General features: G+C 38.7%; 1 protein-coding gene across 2 annotated transcripts in view; it reads left to right on the top strand.

Annotated features, from left to right (window-relative positions):
* LOC136346594 (uncharacterized) overlaps positions 1-22,546 on the top strand; it is a 54,202-nt gene that overhangs the window by 8,805 nt on the left and 22,851 nt on the right. Inside the window, exons 1-4 of one of the 2 annotated variants that reach the window (XM_066295907.1) lie at positions 4,712-4,979; positions 8,460-8,676; positions 16,136-16,389; positions 16,445-16,535. In XM_066295907.1, coding sequence (XP_066152004.1) covers positions 8,506-8,676; positions 16,136-16,389; positions 16,445-16,535 — 516 coding nt within the window. In that variant the 5' untranslated portion in view covers positions 4,712-4,979; positions 8,460-8,505. Of the gene's footprint in view, positions 1-4,711; positions 4,980-8,459; positions 8,677-16,135; positions 16,390-16,444; positions 16,536-22,546 lie in introns of those variants that run through there. The other variant, XM_066295906.1, reaches the window with a different exon arrangement.

Raw genomic sequence — 22,546 nt, 5'->3', positions numbered from 1 at the left:
TAGACGAAACTGATAAAGGAACGTAGACATAAGATAATCTCAGAAGTTTATCTGGAATCGAACCAATTTTATCTCTAGCGTTTTGTTAGGGTCTCAAAATTCGTTTTTCGTTTACAACAGAGATAGAAATGCATTTACTTAATCTCCATAGAGCATTTCCGCTTCCCGTTATCGCACTAATGCATAATATTAATATGGTTCTATTTTATTATCGTTTTTAGGAAGTCGGCTGACATTGATGGGCTTTGTCTAACGCGTGCTTAAACAATAACGTTATGTAAATTAGAATAATTATTAATGCGCTAACGAGTACGAACAAGAGATTTATAGCTTCCTATTGTATGTCGAACATTAGAATGCGCGATGCGAATTCGAATAATGGGAAAAAAAAATCTTGAAATGGTCATCAATTTGATCCACACTCATATTTCGTGAGAAAAAAAACGGAAACTAAGGCTAACGATATGGTGCAGAAAAAAAGAACGCACGCCACTGGATTCCATAGCAAAAATTCTGTCAAAAACCGTTGTTTTTTTTTTTTTACTTTCTACTGCTCTCTATTTTGTTAAATAATTTAAGTGCAAACGAAAGTCCACAGTAAATAGTCCTTAAAAACATCCTGGGTTTGCGAAATCGGGATGGTAGTAGTGTTTTTCAAATTACAGAGTCCTTCAGCCGTTAGGTAATACGCAATTCAGCAATTTTCGAAATTATTTAAAAAATTTTAGTCCCTGACTTAAATATGCCTTCGGGACGTTTCTGTTTTCAACGCACTTAAATGTAAAATTTTAGTATTGTGGAAAATCATAGCACAGAGCAAGCATACTATAAAACTCATTGGCGCGTCACAACTTTTTAAAGTCCATCATTTTTAATTTGTTTCTTTCGTTTCATTGATTAACTAGTTCCTGATTGAACAAAACTCACAGGCAGTGGAGGATCGGGGATCACTGGGTCCCAGCAAAACTCCTGCAGCCCACTTTTCGAAGAAATGTTGAATCCTTGAAATGGAAAATTTAATGTCAGTCCAGTGCAGTATAAATAATTGTTTAAAAAAGAGTGAACCTGAAGGCGTTAAACTCGTCCATATCACTTCCGGAAAACATTTATTTTGTCGTTGGAATGTGCTTTTTTATCATCGGTTTTGATTACTTATAACCGTCGGTAATAGCGCCGAAGAGAAAAATAACATGTCAACTCAGGGTTGGAATCAGCGATTTGGACGTATTGAAAGAAAATTTTACATTTTATTAGTGTTATTGTTGCTCAGCGATATCGTTAAAATAATCGAACTGGAAATATTCAACCTCCAAGTCGATAGCACTCCTGGTCGCCATAGAGATGTATAGTACAGTTCCGATTGAACAGCTTGTTGATCGTGATGAACCCTTCATGTTTGCGGAAATGCCTTCTATTTCCGCAGAAACTATCACGGTTTATTTTTCAAGCGGAAACATTAATTATAACCAAAATTATACAATAAACAGAATGCCGATGTGGCATTTTGTTTAAGCCCGTTTGTGTGCGATGACGTAAAAGCATATACATGGTGATAAATGAGGTGTTTGTCTGTCAGAGCCCCGTTAATGTGAGCGGAACTTTAGGGAAATTGTAATGGAATATTAATTATTGCTTTATTTATTCCCATTGAAATGGAATTTTAGGTGGGAATTTTAAAAACTCGCGCAAAAACGTGAAATGGAAATCGAAATGCGTTGACTGTTTATCGAAAGAAGTACGAAAGTGTTCCAGTAGTGCGCACACAGTCAGTACCAAAAATATTGCCATGGGCGCTAAACCCTTACAAAATTTTCTTCATATGGGTTCCCCCCCGTAACCACAGTTTTCATGGGTGTCGATTTTTATATTGCAAATTGGTATCAGTTTCAATTCTTTTGCAAGTCGAGTTCGCTTATCGATTTATCTCTGTTAAACTTGAATAAATCGTGGCGAAAAGTGAATCAAATCCACGGTCGGACTCGTCCGACGAGGACTGCGCTTCTTCGAGAGCAACCAGTAAATTGGCTGGAGGAGCTGCGTCAGATTACATATTAACCTGGCTGAATCTCGATATGGGCTTAATGCCGTTTTTATTTGGGAAAAAATGTCTACTTTTTCGAGTTGCTGGACGTTCTTTCACCTTCGGCGTCATGCAATTGTTAGGAAACAAGTTTTTCTGTAAAACTGACCTATAATGTTTCTGCACTTACGTAATTACTCTAGAAAATCGAAACTGCTTCGTTCCCTCTGAGCCACGCTCTTGTAGGTAGTAATTTTTTTTTTTTTAATATCGTCTCTATCGTCGTTCGCAATTTAAATAGAGCGTTTTTAAGTTTTAATTTATCGCACTCTCCCTAGGTCCTACAGATTTTACGGTGCGTTTGAAAGCAAATCGATGGTAATCGAAAAACTTATTTGAGAGTGACGGAAAATTTCGGATTGAATGTAGCTGTTTTATAAGTGTCTGAGATTCCATTTTCATTATTTCGATTTAGTTCCGTTCATTGAGTATTCCGATATAACTATTTTTAGATGAGATAGGCACCTCAAACGACGACAATCGCGGTAAATTTAGATTAAATTAATTCATCATCTCTGTCCCTTTGCCGACTTTTAGTTTTATGTATTTAATATTTGGCACCTTTGCCACCAATATGCGTATTATTAAATTTTGAAAATTCTGTCAAAGTACTCATTTATCACACTCTAACATGGGCGCGTCTCGTATTATTTATTGCCCACAAAATTCCACTTCAAAAGCGTCGCTCAAACTGCTGCCCTGCGTAAACTTTTTCTTTTATCTTCGCTCAATCGAACGTTATAGATAAAAAAACGTCGATGACCTTGTCTTCGGTAACAAATTTTCATCGCAAGTTTAGGGTCGCCGTGGAAATTCCTCAGAGGATTGTCGCTCCCTCTCACCGGCTTATCGTACACCATCTCGGCAGACGTGGGGCGTAGGCCTAAAAGCCCCGTTCCCTATTTTATTTTATGACTCTCATCCATAACCTTGACGAGGACAAGTGTACTATACCTACCGGTCTCATGCACAGCGTTACTGACACAGTTCGTTCCCCCTTTTCAGGCCGTATATTCGTCACCTCCTCTGTATACTAGTCACATCGTAAAGTTTTCAATACCACCGGCCACGTCCGCCCCTGGTGAACTTTAAGCGACGTTGCCAATAATATATAGTTATATCGAGAACGTTGTTTTAAACTTTTACTGTGGAGGGTTAGTAGAATTCGAGAGAGTTTCATATAGGCACGTGTTTTTCTCCGAAAGAATTTCCTTACCTGGATTTAAGTTTTTTTCTGGTTAACGCTGCAAAAAGATAGGAAGGATTGGCGATAGATATTTTCAATAGAAGTAGCACAAAATCCGCCTATTTCCCATATAAATTCCTTTGAGGGTCACTATGTACTCACGTGATCGATGTGCTGTTAACTTTAGCCGCTAAATAATGTCCGTGGCAATCGCGAAACTGACAAACACTCCATTTTTATTTCAACGTTTCCGTGAATAACATACGCCTGGCAAAGTTACCAGGACTTCGATCTATTAGCTCTAGGGGATGTCTGTGTCTAATTTGAAAAAACCCATACAGTCTCCGAAATGGGTATTGGCTCTCACGTGACAGATTCCACCTTACTTGTACAACTATTATTGTACATCTAAACGAAGGAAACGACCTATGACATCATGGTCAACACTTAATTTCTAGACTTTATCTGCCTGCTCTACATCACTCTGAAAAATCATTTCCCGTCAGTCACGGACACAATGTCAATATTAACGGCAATCTGGGTGTTGTTGCGAAACTCGCCTTGTAAAAATGATGCCGTGAAGTAGGCACAATCAGTGTGAAGTACGTAATATAATTATAAAATGGAATTTTCCAACTAAGCCTGATTTGTGGTTATTCCATCGATAACAATCGGTTATTGCAGAAAGATAGAGAATGAAACGGAGGATATAAATAGCCACGGAATAAGGCAGATATGTGAAGAAATTGGGCAAAAAATTAAATTTAGCCTTGAAATGTGAGTAAAAGTCAATAATAAACTGATATTAAATTACCGATTTTCGGGCAGAGTGTCGTGGAAATGACGCTTGCCAGAGTGTCACCTGCACCAACTTCTACAAGACTGCATTCGGTAAAAAACCATTAAATCCCACTTTTAAATAGTATAAGAAAAATACGTGAGTCTCATGCAGTGCACTTCTATTACGAAACAAGACATGAAACGACGAGAACTTTGACTTGGGATGAACTATGAGCAGCTTCGTGACACTTGTATCTTAGTATGTTACTAATGTTATTGAACGTTTAAAGATCTTTTGAATACGTTTTACTGACATACTGGGCAGAAGCGTTTCGTGCTCGAATCCGTTCGGAAAATATTTTTTCCGGAAAATATAAGAATCTGCCGATCGTCCAAAAGGATAAGCAGTGCTTCGTGACTCATCAAATTAATTATTCGGCATTGAGGCCTGGCAAATGCCGCCCTACCAATCGATGTGTGGCTGATAGTAACACAAATTATATTATCCGCGTTTCAAATAAAAGAACCATAATACCATGGTCTGAACCATATGGTACCATTCAGTGAGTATAATACGAGTCTGCCATCGGGGTGCGCCAACCCGACAACGTCGCCTTGAGACCGTGTTCAGTGTGTGCGAGAAATTCCTCATTTTTCGATCGTGCGGGCGAAACAGTTGTACTTTTCGAATAGCGTACGAACCAAACTACCTCTCTCTATTAAAAACCACCTTGTCGCTGTTTCAGTCTTGGTGGTACTGAGTACCGGTAGGGACAACCGATGGGGAATTAGTGCGGCCAAATTTTTAAGGAGTGTTTCCAGTGCGTTATTGTCTACTTGTAGCATTGTTCTGAACTCGTTTTCGCCGGTTGTGAGTTGTGCGTTTTAAGGTTGTGATTTAAATTATCCTAAGTTTTTATGCATATTTTATCTGTAAGTATTTATAGTTTTAAAGTTTCGAGTGAATGGGAGGATATAGAATCGAAGGGGGGAGGGGGGGGGGGGTCAATTTGTCGGTTTCAAACGCTTTAAACTTTAGTCACTTAAAATCCTGGAAACAATCGAGATCTTGATGGCTCATGTCTCGGCACACGTTTGCCTTCGATTTCATGGTATGACGTCAAAATAACCCTAAAAAAGAACCACCATCCGGGAGATGGTATCACTTGCCAGTTTTCTGTCTCGTTCGCACGCCTTTTCATTTGCATCCCATTTGTTTGTAAAATGTGTGTGTGGGTCAATAGGAAATTGGAACGTAAACCAGAGTCGAGTGCTGATCCTCAAAATCAGCTTCACTCGTGGCAGTAAGCAAAACATGAGAAGGAACTGATGTTAGCAATTAAAATTAATGAATACCATGTTCCACTCGCCATCCTGGACTAAGAGGTGGAGAGGCAGTTTAAATTAACAATTCATCGCTGTACCGGGGTGAAATTACAGATTATGATAGATTAAGAATGGAGTGAACCGCAAATCTGGAGATCAAGCTGCAGTTCGGGTTTGATACCAGAATATACAACTGGGCTTTAGTTTAATGCTTGAGGCTTATTTCGGAGAGTCGTGCAGGCATTAAAAATAGGGTTTCTGCTTTAACTCTTATATTTATATTTTTTTAAATTGTGCTTGTAAAGTTTACTAACTATTACATAGTTTTTCATAAATTTGCAAAGTAAATATTCATATAAATCTTGTATTTCATGTGTGATAGTGCTTGTGTCTAATTTTGTTTCTACCTTTAAGCACTTCGTAATCACTTTATAGCTGTCTCTTTGATCCGGCAACAAAGCCTTTTCAATTTCATGATTAGATCTACCAATAAGGGTTGTTGGTGATAATATTATTAAGGACTGATAGTAGCATCCCCGTAAATCCTCGTCGATAAAACGAGCATCTGAATTCAGAAAACATGACAATAGAGTCTGTTTACCAAGACTCTTGAAAAATCTATTTATAAGCTACTTAACAACAATAAACGTCTCCATTGTGGTCGAAGAAAACAATCTTAATTTCACCAGTTAACGAAACGGCTATTGTGGTGATAAGGACGTTCTTTTATGCAGTCAACGTCTGTGGACTTATTTAGCCTTTGACCTCATTAAGTCGTCTTTTATTATCACGACATTCTTGCCTTCATGATATTTTCAATAATATACGGGTCTTGCATATTGCCCACGTCGGAATTTACATTATAATGCCGTGAAGTGGTAAATCGCTTCCTTTCTTGATGTGTATCGTTAATTGGTTTGATTGGTTTTAATTGTTTTTGAAGAGAGAGTTTTTTTTCTTTAATTAAAATTTGTTATGCGCTCTTTGTTGAAAACATATTATTTCAACAACCATATGAATTCATTATTTTCCTTGAGAAACGACGGTTGATAAGCTTCAGGGAAATACATAGGTAAATATTACGCGTAAGACAAGTCACATCCTGAGTGATACAGCATTTGACCGTTCAGTTTTAGACACATCACGTAGGAGGTAATTGACTTAGTTTTTAGGGCCTAAGAATGTCCGCAAGAAATTCCTCCCGATTTAAAAATTTTATTGCATTTCATCCATGGTACTCGTCAATGGTTACGCGGATCAGTGGTGTTCGTCCCGGATTTGACATTCATTCTGGAATAAATAGAAAACGTCTGACTATTTTTCGAGCAAAAAGTCCCCTGTATTAATTGCTGCAACCATCAAATATTGACAGTTTGACTTCTACGCAATTTCCTCCAAGTGTCGTCTAATTGTTGAAAGGGAACAAAGTATCGATTCTCGGTTCAACCGCCGAAGGAACTCGCACGAGTTTAATTCGCCGAGTAACTGCATTTCAAGAATGTGTTAAACCAATTTTCAGCAGGTAAGAACCATGACCCTCATCTGTTCTGTCGATTTATATCCCCCCCTATGTATACCCTCGTAAAGTTCTCTTAAACGCTTGCGAATTTGAATATAAATCAGGGCTGGGCGTTTACTAAGATACAGTGTGAGTTGGTTCGGAACGGCCAGGAGCAGTTAACTATCGAAACGTGCCATGCTAAAATCATAATCCCACGTCCTTGAATCTAAAGTTTTCCTTTCGATAATTGCTATGTTTCCTTTTGAATCTCGCTGAATCGACGAACAGCAAACACTTGATAAAATGCACTAACCGAATTAATACGACTTGAAAAATCGTAGTTTAGTAAATGATTATATTAGTAAACTAATAATGTAATCGTAAATTAAATGGCAGTATTGCTTGACGTGAGTCACCGCATATCGGCGTTTATTGCTGCTTTTATTGCCGTATTTTCCTGAGAAACATTTTTTCCGCGATTTACAAATTTAATTGTTGCTCCGTTTCCGTCACAATCGTTAGTTTTAAACAGTTGTACAACCGAATGCAAAACTCTCATTTCATATGCAGGCAATGGACGAAATCGAACCAACTAATATTCGGGTTCCTTCAAGCATACTTATAAATGTATAAATATATAAATTTAAAAAAATATAAATTGCATAATTTTTTTATTACAATATTAATTCATCATACTACGTCTATACTAAACAAATAGGAGTTCCCTCAATTATGCCTTAAACAGTTCAGATCGGCAGCAGATTTGGTGCATCACCAGTTTATGACTTCATACCTTTTTTATGAATTCCATTAAGTAGGAATTCGGCAAAGAATTTCGAGGAACTTGCAACGATATTTGTTATCTGCGAAGTTCCCGAAATGTCTTCCAAATCTTGCCGAAAGTTAATGAATCAATTTAACTTCATAAAATGGCAATCAAAATCTAATCGATATCTCAACAATCCGGACTGTGGCCTCTTAATGGTGCGTATAATTAACGGTTTGCGAGGTATTCCAGCGTATATCGCGAGATTATTCCCGATTTTCGAATTGACAGGTTACCGCACGCTAATGTCTAACTTAGCGCGGAGAAGGTAATAAAATGAACGCACATGTGCTCGTAGAAACGACGTTTTTTTTTCTACGGCTGTTATGATTTTGCATTACCAACTGAAAAGTGATATTGAAAGACCCTCGATTTCTGTATATGTACTTTCGTTTACTGCGAATTGAGTACATAGCGATAAGGAAATCAGGTGATTTCCCACGGTTCGTACCAGTATCCACAACAATGAGGTAAAATAAATAACCTTCGATTGCCTGGCGGCCCGTTCCGTCACAGCTCTATCGAATACACTTTGCACAAAATGACCGTTTCTTGCTCGTTGGATAATGTACCAGTACCTGACACGTGCGACAGAGTCTTTACCACACTCGATTACTGATCGAACTCCGTTTCACGGCGTTCGGTTATTTGCAATCAGAATGCGGTAAAATGGCACGTGCGCGTGCGTTAAAGCTCACTGCTTTACAGTATTTATTCCTCTTCGTTTTCCTACGTCACATATATTTTTCTTTGGTTTCAGATAATTTAAAGTACAACAGTCAGAAGTAACAATTAGAATATAAGTCATGGGTGCGCGACATTCAAAGAGGTCGGTCGACATAACTACCACTCCCAAAAAAGGAGAAGATGGCGTGGCGATCGTCGAGGGAGAGGACGGGGGCAAATTGGAAAAAATCGCAGAACCAGATCTAAAAATCACCACCAATGGAACCCTGCACAGTGAAATTGAATTCGCGGTAAGTCCCAGTCGTCATAGCGTTAAAAGCTTGATGAGTATTTACTTAAGTAGCGTAACGTTTGGTGATGCTAAAGTTTATTAGTTGACGGAAGTTATTGACGCTAGTTAAGACATTTTAATTTCCTTTCTCTAGCTTTTAAAGTGGAAAACTTCGTCGAAACGACGCGTTCAATTAACTTAAAAAAAAAAAATACCCCGGAGCTAGTTGGAAAATTCCAACCTGGTTCTCGGGGAAAAACTTCCATTAGTTTTCGCAGTTTGAAAAAACAGCAACCAGCATCTTGGATAGGTAATTAAAAAGCGAATCCCGACAATTTTATAAAGTGCCTTGCTGGAGCGTCTTATTAGCAAACCAAACACTTTAAAGAAAGTTAATTTTCAATTAAATTATGCAGTGGGTAAGAAGAATCGTGAACAAGAAATTAAACAAGTGTCGAGTTTATGATTTTTCGTCGCGGTTTAGTTTCAACTCTGTTATCCACGAGCAACAGTTATGCGACTTAATGGAAAGTGTCACTCGGGCGTAGTTAAGCTTCAACAAAGTAGTGGAAATACAGTCATAAGGAAACTTTGTTTCTGTTTAAAACAATTAAGTTTGTACTGAGAGCGGTCCTTTTAAATATTAATTTGAAGCGTATCAAGTGTTGCTCGGGAAATTATAAGTATTTAAAGGGCCTCAATCCTGAGATAAGTATTACAAATGCATGGAGGTAGAAGTGGCACCAACTTTTGTATATACTATCTTCTCGAGTCTGGCAAAAGACGAATTGTTGAATTGTCTTGTGTCGGTTTTGAAAGATGCATTATAATGCAAAAAATCATATTCCAAAATTTTAGTAATCACCAATAGATTAGTGCTAGATTAGAATTTTCGCCCAACCCAGGCATAGAGGGAATAGGTATTTGATTAAGTTGCAATAGACATCGCAATACGTACTTCAACTCGAGGTCAGGCGGTCTGACAGAATAAGATATTAGTAGCCACCGGTGGCCTTATATATTTAAATATTTATATCTCTGTTCTAAAATATTCTATACACTTTTCCGCCATTTATAGCTAACCGTTCCTCCCTGTTCGCTTCCGATATAAACAGCCGTTAACATGAAAAAAATATATTCTATTTCACATTTCCACCAACAACTCGTACGGTTATGAAACTGAGTGATCGTATTTTTATTATACCAGCTAAACGTGGCTTTTGTCCTTAATGTTTAACTCCATCGGACGCGTTAAACAGATCAAAGAACTATGACGTTGATGTCCATTTGCACCTAAAATAGGATAGATGTAATCTAAAGACCCCGACGTTGCCAATTGTAGCTGCCCCATTATTTCGAATGCTCGTCTTCAGCAGAACAGATGGCACCTTTAATGATATCGAGATTTAAACTCGTGTGAAAATTTGTAGCCTCATTCCTCACGGCAAAGGAAACGGCATAATAATGCGAAATAAAAGAAATAGCGTAGCGTAAGTATAATTGAAAGTGAAGTTACAATTTGGGGGGGGGAATAAAAGAACCTTGTCAGTAAGATGGTGCTGACGTCCTTACTGCCAGCCTGTGTGGAGTTTCACCCTCTAAAAATCCCCGTGTTTGCAGAGGATTTAGAGCCCGCGTCCGAAGCCTCTATCGCGCGTTCGGGCCTCTTTTTTTGGTTTGGCATCAGACAACGGAGTCAAGCAGGATTATCGCTTTCTGCCCTGCAATTTGTGTCTGGTGTGTATTCGAGCTATTTTATACTCATACCTCTGGCATACCACCTACCCATACCAGTGGCAGTGCCGCAGTCAGCTGTTCGAATCGAACAGCTGTTATTGCTCCGATCCTCATGCGTTCAAAAAACGATAAGTATAAGGCATTCCATTGCTGAAATGTGTCTATTTGACAGGTGCGGTGTTTTTTTTTTTTTACGTCAACGCAATAGAGTTTTGTTAAGGAGACAGTTCCGCCGCCATTTTCACTCTTACGATAATCTTCCAGTATTGTTCCTGCAGTATCTCTCTCATCTTAAACGTGGCTTCGCTAATCCAAACTTAACAGTCTGCAAGCGGTCATAAGCCGTACGAGAGATACGACGGATTTTTTGCGTGGGCATTTTATGCAAATGCAATTGTTTTTCTATTCAAGTTTGAGTTCGTTACACAAAGAGGGCGCCGGTAATAAGGTAATAATGCGACATCGCCGTTGCCAAGCAAGATCGTTTAATATCATTATACACGGGTGGAGGGAGGGGGGAGGGGTGGAGGGGGGGGAGGAGCACGGGTGAACCCCGTTCGACCAGACTGTCAAAATAAAATAAAAAAAAATCCTCGAGCCGCACCCGGTCTCGGCCATCTGCAATAATCTGCATATTCGTCTTCGGTTTTATCGTCAATGATATCGCTTGTGATACTCGACAACGTGGCTCGGAAATTTGCTTCCATACTTATCCGGGGTAATTGTTTGATGTTGCAATTTGCGTTGCACATCGGGTTGAGGACATTTTGATATTTGTTTACGCAAATCCATTTAAATTCGAAATTGGCCGTTGCACAATGGATTATCGATCCGAAAAAACGTCCGTCGAGGGTGGCGTATCATTGGGCGTTGCTCCCCTTTCGGTTTTCGCTTGTTGCTTGTAATAAAAGGAGAGAAGGGTGGAAAAATGCCTTAATTCGTTCGGAGAGTATTGCGATGGGCCCCGAAAGTTTCAATAGCCACGAGGAAAACGTTGGGGAAGGTTTTTGCGGAAGTCGTGCTTGAGGGACGTAAAGACTGCTTAAATTCAAATATACAGAGCGTATCATAAACTAGGCGCGACAGGTAGGTGGTCTGCGTAATAGACGGTGGACTTTGTTCCGATCAAACCTGCGTATATTTTTGCACATTTTGATCTTCTGGTGAAGTCTGCCTGGTCGTTGCCTTCCACGTCCTCTGTTGGTATTCAAATTTTTTGAAGCGAAAATTGGATGAATAAAAAAAATATCGATGACAGGAATCGAGTCAGTAAAATATGGGCGTGGTCAGAAAGTGTGTAGAAAAGCTTAAGCGCCAACTTTTGCTGAGTGCACAGCCTTCACTGTTCGCAGGCCACTGTTCGCATGTAAAACATACTTTTCCGGTATGGTAACGTAGATAACTGAACTACAGGTAGGGTTTTCTACGAAAGTGATACCGTTCCTTGGGGTGGTTAGTGCTTTTCAACGTCAATCTCGGTCTTCTCTGCTGCTACTTCGAAAACCACATGAATGCGTGGCAAAGTTTTATTGCGGCGCCGAGAAACCGTAGCTTAGATAGCAACTGACTGACTTGACTCGTTAGAAAGCTTTAGGTAAATTTTAGAACTAGGTTTCTCCTCTAAAACGGCTCAGTTATTTTTTGAAAATGAAGCATATGCGCTATGCGACAAGGATTCTTGAAGTCCCATATATTGCCGAGGAAAAATGCACACCTACAGGATGGGCAAAAATCCAAGTTTTGTGCTGAAAATTGTTGGATGCGCAAGCCTTAGAATTAAATTCTCAGACTATTCTTTTACACAGCGAACGGCAGTGCTGGGACATGTCAATATCAGTGGTATCGAGTAGCTCGAAACATGTTTAACTCATTTTCAATGTCTTACCTGGTTATTCGGAAATACCATTTTACGGAAAACAATAAGTTTTTTTTTTTTATTTCGGTGGGAATTGCACTCGGGGTAACATTTTTATTCCAGTTTCCTGCTTGATGGATGGCTGGAAATGAAATTTGTATCCAGGCCATGATCTTTGCCACATGAGAAATTCCCTCGATTCCCTTCTAAAAATTGAGTCATTCTGAGGCATGGCGGAAGGCGCGTTTACAAATCTCCAATTACGTATACAATGTTCCCGCTTTATTTGATACGACGCCGGCCGCGACTTTTGTTGGTGCTAATTAATTGGTACCATTATTTATTTTCATTGCACAGGATTATGTGTTTTGGGTCAGAGGCCTCTTCTCGTAACCATCGTTTGTTTGCTTTTAAGAAGTTTTACTGCTGTTCATGCAGGTAAACAGCAATTTATATTGATTTTATGGATTGCTTTTGTATTTGCAATCAACTTTATGTTGTATGAAAAATAAACGAGGAAAAGCGCTTATATAGTTAATTAGCTAAGTAAAAACATAAGTTAATGGATTTCTACATCTCTCGGGATTAGGTCACCCCGAGGCGCCGTTACAAACACAAAGAATGTTAATTACATGTAATATAAATTAATGAATTGGAGAGGGAGATAGTGATGCACGTTGTTGTCTGACGCATTTAATTTGGAAATACAATTCAGTTTTAATTGCATGCAATCCGTTAAGCATTAATTTTGTTTACCCGACTCGATCGCTAAATCTATCATGTATGCGTCGATTAAAAAAGGGCAGTTATCGTTTTTATCGGCTCGATTAATCAACCCACAGATTTTTTTAAACACGGAATACAATGTTTTCGATTCATACATTAATTTTACGAAACAAACTTTTCCTATAAATCGAACCCAAACTTGGAGTGGTCCATTTCTCAATCCTGCAACGTTCTTAGTTCCAGTCATACTATTACCTAAATCCTTCACGCGATAAGATCACTTCTTAGGAAACAGCTTGAAGTAATTTTTAAAATGAAACGTTCCTTATCGAGGCCACTGACTTTGTTAGATCTGTTTTTTTTATAAATCCATTCCGGTCGATTTGTAACAACAAAAACCAACAAATTATCCTATAACCATTACTCATAAGTCTACGAGTGTCGCCCGCGGCGTTTTTCACTGCAGCAGATTTCTTTGCATGTCATACATGCTAATAGACGAGCAGTCTGTTCTCGTATTGTGAGTAATCTATTTTTGCCGCCATTATTGAGATACCTAGTTAAGAGTACCAGCCGTACTAGAGAACACACATTCTGCGTCCGCCCTTGAACTTACCTCATTCGCTCGGTAATTCATAGTTATGATTACTTTCACCTGGGAAACTAATTATTGCAATTTGTGAACGTACAGGGTGAACTCCGAAAGGAAACTGAGTTAGTCGAACAATGAAGGAGCATCTCGGTAATTGGCGTCAAAACCAAGTTCCTGTTTCAATAAATTGCCGTCGATTAAACACTGGCAGTTCCGCGTCCGTTTTACGACCTTGTCCCCAGGGCTGGCCATGATCCCACGTACTTCCCAGACGTTAACTTTTAGCCACGAAAGAATTTAACTTTGACCACTTTCAACTTCTAAGTCGAGAGTTGATAGCGTCGAATCCCCTTCTTTGCGGCCAACTATTCCGATGTCTGATATTCTTCTAATCATTCTGACACGTTGCATTTTTTTAAATATCTATTGGGCGCTCCTGAGGTTGTCCCATCGTGTTTAATTCCGGAGAGAACGTTGCTGAAAGGTTAGTTGATTGTGTGGCATGTATGTTGTTATTTGCGTTGGGCACATTGAATGTTTTGCATTGGAAAATAGCTTAGCACCATGTAGGAGAAGAGTTGCCGTTAAAAGTAGGCACTAACTCGTCCATTTTTATATCGAAACGAATGAAATATAGGTTGTTAAAGTACGAATTTCAAAGGCAAAATCCACCCCCCAAGTCATGCGTAGGCGCTAGTGCAGACGACATCGAATGAAATATGGAAATTATTATTTTTTGCTGGAAACGGGGAAGGTGAATACTTCGTGTTTTTAACTTTTGAGCACATTTCAAAAGCGAAAATCATCCACAGATTCACGGAACGCCCTTTTGCTTTTTACCTTAATATACATATGTAACGTTTTTTTCACGGTTGCTCTCCTAATTTGTTTTGCTTCATCCCAGGGTTACTGTACCAGAGAACTATATCATTTTTACCTGCTTGTATGCAGGCTCCCGTGATGGCGGTAATTATAATTAACAATAAAGACTAAGACCTTGGTGCCTGGGGAAAAGTACCTGCGTTGAGCCAAAAACCTGAAACAAAACTTTGCACAGTAGCTGCTGCCTGGTTACCGCTCAACTTAAGGTTTCCTTTAATAATTGTTGCAAACATGATGATCTGCGAAGACAACAACATTGTAAGACGTAATGTAATTGGTTCTCTTTACAATGTATTAAAAGTAACCATACCGCAAAGTCACGGTTTCACGTCTATTACCTTTTTCCATCTCCCCAGGGCATTTTTGTAGGCCAGAAGTCGATCGTTTCGTTACATGTTATGCGGGCTTGGAAGGTCTCTGCAATGAGCACGTCATCATCAATTAGAGTAAAACCTACAGAGTGCGACAGTTGCGTATACACGAACTTTAATTTGATCAACGAATGATTGAAACTGAGAGATACACAGTGAATTGTATGCGGCATCTGTGCATCGTAAAACGTTCTTTTCGAACGAAGTGCTCTGTTGCAGTATTTATTAATTACGTTCATTTCACAGTTGGTTAAGTGTGAAATGAGCGTGAGATACCACGTGCTTTTAAACAGTAAAGCTTAATTTTTATTTTTTCTTCCTGTATCGAACAAAGGATTACAACATGAAAAGCTGTACAAGTCATTTCTAATGGAAACAAGACGGTGAAGTTTTAAGAATGGGGCGGTTGCTCCCAAAGTTTATAGTCGTAGAATGTGGAATATTGGAAACGGAAGCTAGAGGAAAAGATGACAAGACCTCTATCTTCCAAGTCACGTTCTCATACGTCACATAGTTGCTAACCTTTATTAGGCTTTTGTTAGGTTTGTCCATTTGTAGAAGTTGACGGGCTCAGTTTTGAGCTTATGTTCAACCAGGGATGTCGAACTCTGAGACGTTAACCGTTTTAAATCCTACAACTTATAGATCTATAGCCCAATTCAGTATATCGCATTTCATGTTTTGCGATCATTCGAACTCAAGAATGTGTTTAGAAAATAAATTGTTTATAACTGTTTTATTGGCTGAAAATTTTCTTTGACCCGCCATACTTAAAGAGATATTTACACACGCAAATGTCCCGAATATATCAGTGAATCTTTAATGGTAAACACATAGTTTTGCTTATTTTATTAGCGCCAGTTCGCCGAAGATTTATCTCGCCACGGTTTACTAATTTGTTAAAATTTTATCAGAGCATGTTTCGTAATAAGTTTCTAATCGTAATGCATGCCGTTTATCCGATTATGTTGTTATTTAAATGTGCCTTCTAGACACGAATGTCTATAAATAATTTATGAACAGCAATTTTAGCTGTTTTTAGACAAGTAGGAAATGTTTGGTTGATTACCAAAGTTCATTAACACGTCCATTCAGTATGGTAATTGCTATGATTCACCTTTTAGCTCCAATAACGTATTTACAGAAGGCGCGTTCAAAGAAAGCGGTTACACGTACGTATAATTTGATACAGCACAACAATATCAGTTGTTTACTAGGGGTTTAGAGTGCTTTTCCAGTAACTAACACTCATTCATGATTTTGTTTGCTTCTGATAAATACACAGAGAAAACAATTGTTTTTTCTTTTTTTTCAGGACAAAGAAGAAACGTCAAAAGATGAAACGGAAGAGAAGGAAAAAGTGGAATCTCCAAAGATCGAGGTAAAAGAGAACGGTCTCCCCGAGGAGCCCTCCAACGAGGCCACGAAAGCCGAGGAGGAGTCTGCGGCCGTGCCCGAACACGTCAATGGAGAAATAGAGAAGGTACCGGAAAAAGAAGCACCTAGCCCGAAAATCGAAGAAACAACGGAGAAGAAGAAGAAGGAAAAGAAAAAGAAATGGTCATTCCGGTAAGATGAATAGTGGAATCCAAATTCAGGATTAAGCCACCAACAATTTCCTCAGGTCAATCTCTTTTTCGAAAAAGGATAAGTCGAAACCATCAAAAGAAAGCAACAACGATAAAAACGGGGACGTGAAAGAAGTCGCTGAAGAGGTAAGTTTTTATCACGATTCGAGATAGTTGCTCATTTGCACAGTTTCCCGAGGAAAATATATCTTGTACTTACAAAGAAATTGAGCTGGAGCACCGAACACAACCGCTTTTCAATCGGGATATTGAGGTCGTAAATTACACGCTTTTTTTTCCATCGATTTATTCGATGTCTCCTCTTCGGCAAGTTTACAATTCTCAAGCCACAAGGGCTGGCTAATGAGCTCACACCCTAGTATACACCTTTTTTTTTTTTCTTTTTTTCTTTTTTATAAGCCGCTGTTTGTAATTAAATGACTGAAAGCGTTAAAAAAAAAAATAAAACCTTTCGCGACATAATTTATTTTTGATAAATTTGCATGAAAATTCCGGATTTCAATCTGGCGTCTTGTGCCCTGATAGAGGCAAAGTAAATTTGCCGAGACGTTATTCAAATCCTCAAAGTCAAACAACATTATTCCCCAATCTTAAAGCTCTAACGACGATGGTGCTAGTTAGAGCGCCTTGGGTCACATTACCCGAGACATTCGGTGACAATTTAAATTCCTAACTGCCAGCCTGGATTAGATTTTACCTGAAGGGCGGAGAAAATTAGGTTTACTTAATTTATTGCGGTCATTGTAGCTCAGCTAATTCATTACTTACCGCAGTTTCGTTGGTTTCGCAGAATTGTGTTGTTTTAGTTATTTTGGGCGTTGGTTAGTTGGAAGGTGGGGTGGGGGGAGGGGGGAAGGAGGATGATGGGGGGCGGGGGGGCTACCCGACTTTTTGCTCTGAGTAACGATTTATTTATCTCGAATATACGGGTAAGTATGGTTACCGTTTGATTGTAGTTTTGTGTCACAGCATGATCATGCTTTCGTTAGGATATTCGGTACAAAGTGTATTACGAGCTCTAATTTTTACGAACCAAAAGGCTGGTGAAACGAAAAATGCAGAGCGACTTTTTCATTTTAGCTAATTTAGAAAAACGAGGTACTTCCGCAATCCGATGGAATTGTAAAATTTGACTTCCAATTTCCAAAAACACTTTTCGGAAGGTCGTTCGGTGCAAACACGCTTCTCTTTGATTTAGCGATCGAAAACATTTTCAGCTAACTATCCTTCGTCGATTTCGCGTTGCTACACCACGTCCGTCTAGTACCCTCAGATCGGTAAAAATACGAGTTGTCATTGATCGGTGTCATATGTCACAGTTTGGAATTGAATCGACGAGTCACACGATCGTCAATCGGACACGGCTTCGTAACTATTGCGTCAAGATGCTGAAAACGGGACATTACAGTAGGGGAACAGAAAAAAGGGGTTAGTTCGCCGACCAACCGAGTCAAACCGTGTTAACAAAATGGTTAAACCACGACGTCAAACTTAACGAGATCAGCTGATCGGCCTCCAAGGGTGATTTGTCGGGTTAGCTAAAACGTTTATGTTTGGTTTGTACTCAGCGTCGACTATTTTCCTCTACAAAACCGCCCTTTGTCATTCTGTCACTACTTACATATGTGAATTTGTAACATTTTTCAAATAATTACGAGCCACTGCTTGTTTTTAACGGCAAGTACCTGCTATTTCGGCACCTGGCATTTTGATTGGGCACTTCCATGGAAATAGGCGTTCTTTACAGAATTTTAGATTGAAAATTTAAGCACCATTTTGCTCTAAACGATAAACGTACGAAGAAATAGTTATAAAGCACAGTTGTAAACCGTCAATCTAAACCCCGCGAAAAACTAAAGGCAAGTTTGTGACAGATAATTAGTGGAAAGTACGTCAAATCTAAAGCTTAAAGTTCAGGTCGAGTTTAAAGCCCGACCTATAGAATCCGACTGCAGGCCTAGGGTTGTATACCTTCAATTTAAATTTGACCCGTAGTTGAACTGGATTAGTAGTTTAAATCTGAGTCGTACGACTGAAACTAAACTTAAAATGAGCAGAATTTTAATGACTTTTCGGTCGCAGCTGTAGGAACTTTCTTATTTTTAACCAATATATATCAATTTGCATAGAAACGATTCAATAACTGCGGATCGCCGACTGGGGTCGTGATTGGACGAGAAATTTATCTATCGTTAAGACGAGCCCATTGTGGACGCGTCAGACATTTTGACGATTTCCATAATGAATATAAGTAACACCTGAAAATGTTAACCTCCGTTTCATCGTTCACCAATCGGCTTTTTAATTGTGAGTCATTGGTAGGAAACGAAGATAAATCATTGACAAATAGTTATTCGTAATTTAACTATGAGTAATTCTATTCCGTTCTTTACCCAGACAATAAATAACATCCAAGTCCGAGGTTTCGTACCCGCACGATCCGTTTTTAACAATGAATATCGGTTGTTTCACAGGTTACCCATTCCCGGGCAACTTATCTCATTAAATTCTAAATACCATGGAATACATAAACTTTTATGATGACTAATCGCCGAAGTATTGCACTTGTTCAAACTGTAAAGTAATTAATGTTAAACGTTTCGGATGACTTATTGCTCCTTAAAAACTCCATACGGAGTTCGAGAGGTATTTATTAGTTAAACTATTACGAAGCTGTCTAATAGAATTGCCAGTTGGCGCAATTCGTTTAGATTTTTAAGGAAAGTTAGAAAATGAACGCTTTCAGGGTGTGTTTGAGTTGATCGTAAATTCCTATTCTCGGCCTTAATGGGTTTAAGATTCAATAAAACAGATCGTTTTAAGGCAGACACGCTTGGTGTCAAAAGGCAGGTATAAAAGGCGAACATCTTTATATCCGTACAGGGATCATAAGTGACGTCGGTTTAATTTCACGTAGCAATAAATTGTCACAACTCAAACTGACTTGCCAGGGTTTAAACAAAGCCCGTCAGCCGGCGCAGCGCTCCCGGAGGCAGCTATCCAGCTATTCCCGTCGACTTCCGGGTGTCCTGCAGGAACTTTCGCGTGGCGTGGGAACATCGATCCCAAAGCATCAGCGGCGGTTTCCGTAGCAACCGCGTACAGAGCGCTCGTCGCTGACTGGGCCAGCTACGCAACCGGTCAAGTTGCACTGTTTTTGAATTAAATCGAATATATATATATATATATATATATATATATACAGGGTGTTTCCTAACTACGTGTAAAAAATTTAAAGGCGTAATCCTCGACTGATTTTGAGTAAAAAATGTCTAATAAACATATGTTGGCACATGCCTTGTTTCCAAGATACAGGGTGTTGAAATTTGACAAGAAAAAGAGATTTTATTTCCAAAATGACTCAATTTGGGTGTTTGAATTTTAGAAAAGACAATTTTTTGGGGGAATGCTTCAATGATTAATTATAAGAATTGCTGAAAATGACCATCATTACTTCATAAGGGATCTTGTATCACAAAGACTTTGAAAGAGGTTTTTAAAGGTTTGGTGGTTGGGAGCTTGGTGGTTTGGAAACCTTTCCACGTAAATGTGCCTCGCTGCCAAACACTCACCATCAGCAAGGCCGTAAACAAAAACCATATTGGCCATTTCTTGATTAGTGTCATTAGGCATTTGAAAAATTTTCAAAACTTAGGTATAATCTGATTTTTGGGACGCAGAATTAAATTCTTTCACTTTAGAGAGTAAAACACCAAAATAACACTGACTATCTTGTTTATAGTAGTGGAAGTAGCAAAAAAAACTAACAATAAACAAGTTACTAAATACCACCAAACCTTTAGAAACCTTTAAAACCTTTTTCAACGTCTTTCAGTCAACACCCTGTATCTTGGAAACAAGGCATTTGCGGACATATGTTTATTTGACATTTTTGACTCAAAATCAGTCGAGGATTACGCCTTTCAATTTTTTATACGTAGTTAGGAAACACCCTGTATATATAAATAAGTAAATAGAATTACGGTTTTCATTTCGGAACATTATACAAAAGTCGATACCTTTTCGCTCTTGAATAAGGAGCCGCGAAATAACACGAGAATCGTTTATCTCCTTTTTGTGAGATTTATTTATTTTCCCGTCAAAATCTATAACGTCAATTTTTTTCAAAAATTTCTGACTGTGTCCAACCCTAAAGCTAATGTTAACCGTGATCCGTGCGACTCCAGGTGTGATCCCACTATTTGGAATTGTCTCTTGCGCGTCGTCCTCGACTGGAGAGTGAGGTCAATTCATGGAATACAACCATAATTTGTTTTTTTGTCGATGTTTGCCATCTCCCATGTGGTTTTTTTGGCATTCGCGTATGTGTGACGAAACTAATTTTGTCACGTCCTCGTGGTACCCTCCAGCCTGCATTGACAGTAAAAAGTCAGTGCATCATTACAGTCACTATACATCTACCTTTAAAAAGTAAGTTTTCTCGTGCCACCACAGTTGAACTAACGCAAGTTTCACATTATTTACGATGCATTATCTTTAAAGTTTACTGCTAATTAAACCAAAATTTTGTGTGAGGCTAAAGCTCTAGTTTAGATAACGTCGTTGAATTCGGCAATCCATAAGTTTAAAATTGACTAAGGTCCGGCTCATCAATGTGCTAAAATTGCACGTAAAGTTACTTATAGTCAGAAATGCGCAGCTGGAGAATGAAGTGTTTTTGAAACTAACGTTAAATAAGGAGAGCTATCTAAAACACCCCCGTCATAAACACAGACACACTTTAATGGCTACTCTTGGCTGTAAGTTGCTTTGCATGCAATTTAAGCAAGAAGAACCGACCCTTAATTGTGGATGCGTTCCACTTAGCTGCCGTTACTCCAATTGTCGGTTAAACTTTCTGTTCGTTAGTATGTTGTATGTTTATGTCAGTATAACGAAATTATCCGTGTTTTTCCATTTTTCCAAATGGAACACTCCATTCTAAACTGCGCGCAATAGTCCCTAAACTAAGTCGAAACTTTTGAAACTAAAACCTTATTTGGGCAACTTTTAACATATGACGTACCATGAAATAATCTATCGCTACGAGTTTTCGAGTTATCCGGCAGCTTCTTGGCGTTATGTGGGTTTTTTTAATTTTCCTAAAAGGCTTAAAAATCGTTTTCAACGATGCAGGAGCTTGTGAACCAGAGTTGGGAAAGTATAAAAAGTATGTTTGTACATTTTTATATTAGTATAAATGTAAGTGCCCTGGTGAATTTTGTGAAAAAGCTTAACGATTGACATTCTTTTTGTTTTTTTTTTTGATTTTTTTTGTTTTTTTTTTGGACGACAACGTAAATTTTTCATGTTTCTTTGCGTGTCTGGTTTTAAATCGAAATAAACTTTAAATCGACATTATCGGTTACTTATAATTTCACCTACTGGTGGATCTGGCTTAAAGGACAATCTGTATGTGTTTACCTTCATCTAATGTTCACTAGGGAACCAGACCAAAGGTAACGAGTTAGGGACCCCTCGCACTGGCCAATCCATAAACCATGTCCATTAGAAACTATGGGTTTCTTGAAGTAATGATCGTTTGTGGCATACAACCCTCCTGTCCGGCTAAAATGACCCATTATATTTTTATTATCGGACGTCGTTTTAAGTCCACGTATTCCCGTCCCGCCCTAATTAATTAAAAGTTCAGCAGAAATGTGTCCAATTGTTATATTCGTTTGCGAGCAATATGTGGGCGTTGTTGATTAAAGTTGTTGCCCTTATAACGATGGCTGGTGCCTCAATAAAAGAACATTTGCTAATTTATTAATGTTCCGGCCGAGGATAAATAAGTTTCAATTGAGCGTGGATTTACTAAATTAATACTGGGGGTTGCCCGCAGACCGCAGAATTAGGGTTGACAAGGCTGGAAAAATGTTGAAATAGTATTTTTAATTTGGGAATATTGTGAAATTAGGGAGGAGCTAAAAGTGAAAGAGATTCGTATAGGTAGTATGCATAGACGGCCTTTTCGATTTAGTGACTTTGTTATTATGCAACAATTAAGAGTGGTTTAATTTAATATTAAACGCCGTGTACATGTGAGGACCTATCAGAACTAAATTGAAAATTTCCCAACTTCGTTTCCGAGATAGGGCTTCTGCATTGCATCCTGCCACCCCACGGCCATGTCA

Source organism: Euwallacea fornicatus, chromosome 23, assembly GCF_040115645.1.
Source record: "Euwallacea fornicatus isolate EFF26 chromosome 23, ASM4011564v1, whole genome shotgun sequence".
NCBI lineage: Eukaryota > Metazoa > Arthropoda > Insecta > Coleoptera > Curculionidae > Euwallacea > Euwallacea fornicatus.
The sequence above is the reverse complement of the archived record's forward strand: the minus strand, read 5'-3'. Positions and strand labels throughout refer to the sequence as shown.